The sequence below is a fragment of the Ceratotherium simum genome, chromosome 16 (assembly GCF_057802395.1).
Source record: "Ceratotherium simum simum isolate JZ-2026a chromosome 16, ASM5780239v1, whole genome shotgun sequence".
Taxonomy (NCBI): domain Eukaryota; kingdom Metazoa; phylum Chordata; class Mammalia; order Perissodactyla; family Rhinocerotidae; genus Ceratotherium; species Ceratotherium simum.
Genome location: NC_141915.1, coordinates 49604366 through 49610588, shown reverse-complemented (window position 1 = coordinate 49610588; position 6223 = coordinate 49604366). Strand labels below are relative to the sequence as shown.

General features: G+C 39.0%; 1 protein-coding gene across 3 annotated transcripts in view; it reads right to left on the bottom strand.

Annotated features, from left to right (window-relative positions):
- Window positions 1–1331: 1331 nt before the first annotated feature.
- CEP112 (centrosomal protein 112) overlaps window positions 1332–6223 on the bottom strand; it is a 449689-nt gene continuing 444797 nt past the window's right edge. For all 3 annotated transcript variants that reach the window (XM_087441468.1, XM_087441469.1, XM_087441470.1), the window contains 3 exons: window positions 5585–5686; window positions 2616–2680; window positions 1332–1788 (listed from right to left, as the gene is read on the bottom strand). In XM_087441468.1, coding sequence (XP_087297594.1) covers window positions 1785–1788; window positions 2616–2680; window positions 5585–5686 — 171 coding nt within the window. In that variant the 3' untranslated portion in view covers window positions 1332–1784. The remainder of the gene's footprint in view (window positions 1789–2615; window positions 2681–5584; window positions 5687–6223) is intronic.

Genomic DNA, 6223 nt, shown 5'->3' with positions numbered 1-6223 from the left:
TAGCAGGCAGCTTTATAAAACACCTACTGATATTTACTCATGGAGAACAAATACTCTTGAGTGGGAGTTCCAATTCCAGCACACAATACAATTCACAAAGTATTTTCACTTCAAGCAACTAATAACCTTACTAATGAAATCTGCTGAGCTTCAACCTGTTTTTCACGGCCTGTACAGAAGTACTTAAAATTAATCATGTAGTCTTAATCTTTCCCTTCCGAGTACTAAATCATAGTCTGAGTACCAATTGTCCTCATTTGTTAGGTGGTTTTAACAGCATCTGCTACAATTTTGCTTTTTCCTGAATCCTCTTTAAGCTAGTTCTATAATTTATTGTATGTGCAAGAAAAATCTGATCTTTCAAAGTACAGAGACTTATATTCCTGGAGGAGGTGTCAAGTCAGGGGGAATATTACCAGGCAGAGTGGTGACCAGACAGCGACGATTTAGTGCAAGAATTCGAGGCCTCCTACTGCTGCCAGCACAAGGCAGTGTTTGTGCTGATCCTGGCCCTGGCTTTGGAAGTGGCTGTAAAACCTGTTACTTCCTTATCATCTCCATGTCTCAGTTATAGTACAAAAAAGGGTAATTAATCCTTGGGCAGCAAACAACAGAGATGGGCGTGGGAAACAGAAAAGAATTTTGGAAAAGTGTAAATAAACGTTCTGCCCTGTCCTTTTACAGTAAACCAGATGATTACAGCCCCGCCCACGGTCCAGATTTTTAGTGTCTCAAAGGGCCTATGGCACGTACCACAACACAGTCAAAAGAATATGGAGCATCCAACCACTGCAATTCAAAATTTCCTTGGCAAATCATAGAACTGCTTATTGGCATTCAGGTGGGGACTTAAACACCCATTCACAGGAGCAACACCATATTCTCTCAACGAGGAAACGGGACCACTCAAAGCTCATTCTGCCATCACTTGCCAGTGTGCTGAGTGTCCTCCCAACACTTCCCTACATTTTAGGCATTTTAAGGAGTGTCAAATGATATAATTAAAACAACAACCATAAAAAGAGAGATCAAGAAAGCAACAACAAAACCATAGCTGCTACATAAAATTCTTATGCTCTTCTGCCTCTGGAGTCCCAGGATGAGACCGGAGTGACGACATGACAAGTACTTGGACTGATGTCAGATGACCTGGCGATTTTTATTCTAAATAAGCGTGCTGCTTATGGACTTGATCTTTGACATGACATAAGGTATTTTTCCCCAAAGTACAATTTGAGACTGCTAGTGTTTTCTAGGGAAAAATACCATGTATATGTCATACTTATTTTAGCAAATGAGGTGCAATAAAAAGTAGAAATAAAACTGATAAGTACAAAATAATATTTTAATAATATATGAACATGAACATGAAAACAACATAAACGTGAAAATTTTGATATGATACTACAAACGTGATTTTGATCATACGTGACCGGTAAAATTCTATGCAAGAGTATTAACAAGGCATATCATGAGAAATCATTTCTTTTCCCAATATAAGCCATTCTCCGTACACACTCAAATGCACACAAATATGGAAATCAGAAATAAAGGAATGTTAAAAAAATAACTTAGGCAGACACAAATAAAACCACCCCATTAGTGTATGAGTCATGTATGTTTTTATGATCTTAATTACATTTATGTATTAAAAGATGCCACTGATCTCACAGTTTACTTTACAATATCCAAATCTGCAAACCTGCTGGAAGAGGTCCACAGAGCAGGCCAGACAGTCGAATCCATTGCACTCTCTTGTGTTACTTAGCTAAGTCTTCAGGCAGTTACCTGAAAATCAAAAATCAAAAAGTTATGACTTCCTCTAGGTTTAATGGGCAGATCAATTATAAAATATGTTCCAATTCAGGAGGAGTTGGATAAAGGTTAAAAGGATATTTGATATCAAAATTTCATCATTTACACCTATAAGTTGTCAAATTCTATCTATACCAAGCAACAGAATCTTTGGAAAAGTGAATGATTCACAAGGTTTTTACTTGAACTGAACGCCAAATAAGTGGTTCAGTCTTTCACTACACTAAAGGGAAGGCTGTTTGACTGAATTAGAGCAGGTGAATGTAACCTCTGTCAGTGAGTCACTGGGAACCTTTGCTAAAAAGGTCTCGTGCATCCCTGAGAAGTACACACCCGGAGCAGTGAAGTCGCGGTTAGCGTTGTGACGTCACTGAGCCGGTTATCTATTTTGGTCTGGAGAATGTCTGCAACAGCGCCAAACCTCCAGGGGCCTGGGGGCTCTGAGGATGTGGACTACCATATTAAGAACTGCATCATCTCACTATCTTAAAAGGAAGACAGTGTCTCCTTAATCCTGCAACCGGGCTTCAGGACAATGTCTTGTCGTGACTCTGCAGGTGAAACCTGGACTTGACAGGCACCTGCGGATTCTCTCATCTCGTCCTGATAGTACTGACTAAGCACTGTGATTACTAGAAGTGGGTGCCTTCTCAAAGACACGCTGTTCACTAAAAAAAGTCTTTTTTTCAAAATTGATATTACGTTTAAGCATTTCAATAAAGACTTTAACATCAAACCATAAGACTATCAGGTGCAAACAATGCAAACAAATCAGCAAACATTCTGATCATGGGCTGTACCTTCTGCCTTGGTATGCAGTCAGTTCTTCCTGAAGGATGGATGCTCTCTTTTGCAGAAAGTTAACCTAGAAAAGACACCTTGTATGAGAAGAGGTGAATGTGGCTTAAACAGCAATATTGTGCAAATACTACAGTAGGATTTTATGTAAATTCAGACAATTCCCTAGATAAAACTCAGAGGATTTGTCGAAAGTCAATGTTGTACTTTTTACATTCGATTACATTGCATCCCTACTGAAAATCCATCAGAGACCACAGAATCAAGTTCAAATTCCTTATTGCAGAGCCATTTTGATCCGGCCCCAGCCTGTATTCGAGGCTGTACCTCTCCTCACGGCCCTCCCACCATCACCACCTTATATACCGAGTCCCTCATACGCTGCCATCAGGCACAGGCCATTTCCTCTCTTTGGAACGCTTGGCTATCACCTATACATCCTCCACTGTTGGTTCAGGTGTCTCCTCTCCTACTGAATTCTTGGACTCCTCCCGCACTGCTCACCGCCTCCTGCCCCAGGCAGACTCCGTGCACTTCTCGCATTGCCTGCTGGTTGTTTTCATATCTCCCCAAACCTGAGAGCTCTTCTGGGGCAGGGATGACGTTCACTCATCCCTCTGTCCCCAGTTTCTTTTACAGAACTGGGCATGTAGCTGGTATTCTCTAGCTGTTTAACGAATGAATGAGTGAGTGGAAAGAAAATTACTGCCTTCTGCTAACCTCAAGCCATCCTGGGGATTCCCTGAGGTTAGAGAGACAATATTTTGTCATGGAAAGACCCTGAGCTTTGTCTGGAGTTAGGCCAACTTGGGTTCAATTCCTGGCTTGGCCTCTACGGCTCTAGGAAAGTTACTTAAGCTCTTGATGCCTCATCTGTAAAATGGGGTTAATGACAGCTACTTCCCACGGTTATGAGGATGACATGAAATGACTAACAGAAACTGCCCAGTGCAGAGCTCATGGCAGGTTCCACCCCATGACCCCACTCTTGAGGGGCTGGGGGATGGAGGAAACTGAGTTGCTTAGCATATTCTCTTAAATGAGACCTTTACAACATGATTTGGTTATTTTGAAGAATAAATTTCTATACTATTAAAGATACCTATATCAGGTATAAATTCAAAAACACCTTACACAACCAAATAAAAATGGTTTTGGGATAACGTACTATGGCTTAACGTAATCAAGAGTCAATGGTATTTGATCACTTCAGAATTGTTTACTCTTGCCTCTTTGGTCTGAACTGAAACCATGGCAACGGTTGATTCTGAAACATAGTTATGCAAGAGAGTACAGCTGGCAGAATAGAAAACACGCTTGTAAGAGAGGAAAGCAGTCTTTCTAAATGGGTACATATCAAAGTGGTCCCCTCGGTTTTGCTTATTTGTAATATCACCCTGGTCTTAATGTTATCCAATTGCTCCAATGACCCATAGGACAATAGATAATTTTGACAGATGCAAGGATCACACTGATTCAACTTCCCTTCCTCCACTGAGCTTTGCAATCGGAATTCCAACAATTTTCAAAAAACACAGGCACCTGTGCTTTCAAACTAAATTTGCTCACTATATGGCCTGTGACTCCTCCATGCAGCTGCCAGTTCTGAGGCCCCAATGCAGCTGGCAGCACTCTCTTTCTGGGTCAACATCCAGTCTTAGGAGGCTGAAGTGGCTTTTATTACAGGGAAATGATACGAATGATAACAGAAACCCCGCAGGTGGATATCAGATTTCTTTCTTTCTTTCTTTTTTCCTAGGAAAAAACTCCTCTGAAGGTGGCAGGTCCTCCACAGCTGACCCTATGGAAGCTCTCCTACAAAGTTAATGGGTAAACCACACCCCGAGGAGAGCTTTTCATGTAAATAAAGATTACTTAACCCTTTCTATGTTAACATTCTCCTGTAGTACTTATTTTTATATATAGGAGAGAGCACAGCAAAACTTCTTAGCCTCCAGAAGCCATAGCCAATAGCAGCATAAGGATTGAAATAATGAACATTTCATTTTCAGATGAGAGACTTTTTACTGAGGGAATATGAAAGGAACGGCTAAAATTCGCTCCACATTTCATCCTACACATTATAAATAGCTAACGTGAATATCATCAAACTACATCATTTGTTTTATTTGCAAATAAACTTATTGAGCATCTACTATGTGACAGGCAGCGTTTTTGGCAGAGAGAGCAAAGAAATCTTTCCCTCATGGAGATTTTCCAGAAAAAAGTACGTTTTAAATTTCTAGTGTATTAAAAACAGGAATATGGGACCTCTTTCTCATGTTAGAGTTAAAACACTCATTAGTTTTTTAAAAAACTAGCAATATATAAAACTAAACAATATATAAAATATATACAGCAATATATAAAACGTGTTTACAGAAATATATAGCGAAAACTTATGTTGGAAGTTTTTAATAAGTATCTCAATTTTAATCAATTTTATCTCTCATATTATATTTTATGAACTATACCAAGAACTACACATTTCAGCAAGAAATATTTAACCTAATTGAATACCTTGTCATTATTCTGCCTTGAACTTAAAATGAATCTTGTTATCTCTAATAAACATATAAAATCCTTCTAACTTGACCATGTTTTTGATTTCTCTGCACATTCACACAGTGAGGAATCAGCAATGTGCTAAGGATGGCATTTTGGGCTTTGTACCAGGAAGAAAAGGGTGAGGCTGTATTGGAATGTGGGCTGTAAATGAATCAAAGTAACCGTAACTGAACTTCTCAATTTCAAAGGTGCTTTTAAGAAAATCTTATTGATACAATGAGTTCTTCAACGAGTAAGAAAAAAATTCTTAAAAAAACCTCCAAAACAAAAAACAATTCATCCTGGGTATTAGGTTATGCTATGATATCACATTGATTTCTGGCATTAATTCAGAATCAAAATTATTGATTAAGATATGCATATCACCTAAACCCTTGGAAAATACCTTGATTCTAGTAATTACCTGTGACTTTAGGGAGGAAATGGTGTCTTCAAGTTCTTGTCTTAGAGATGCTGGCATCAACCCTTTGAATTTTGTTTCATATTCCTGTCGTATGTAAGTTATCTAAAGTGGAAAAAAAAATGAAAGCTTATCTTTCTTATCACAGAAATGATTGTTTTGAATTTAAGAAATCTCAGAATAACATCTATCCATCACAAAGGTAAGTTTGTTACACGTGGTCAGAAACCAGACAATAGAGATGAAGTACGAGGAAACACAGTTACAAACTGAAAAAGGTACTCAGTCTGTCCTTGTGAGTCTGGGAAAGACAGCCCCTGTAACAACACTTTAAAATCCTTGTTAACACAATTTTTAGCATCGGATAAGTAAAATACCTGCTTTCTCCTTTTCACTCATGCTGTACACACTATGCTAACCCTGTATTCTTTTCTTGATTGGGATGTGGACTATGATCATACTAAACTGTGATTTGAGGACAATTCATGGCATGTCGTTGGTTTGATTAAGACACTCCCCCAAACTGGCTAGGTACCGGGGTGCTTGATATAATCCATATGATTCTGAAGATATGAATGAAGGAAAATCTACACAGCTGTGTCTCCAAGTCTCCCCAGCACAGGTAGACCAGAGTAAGAGAGC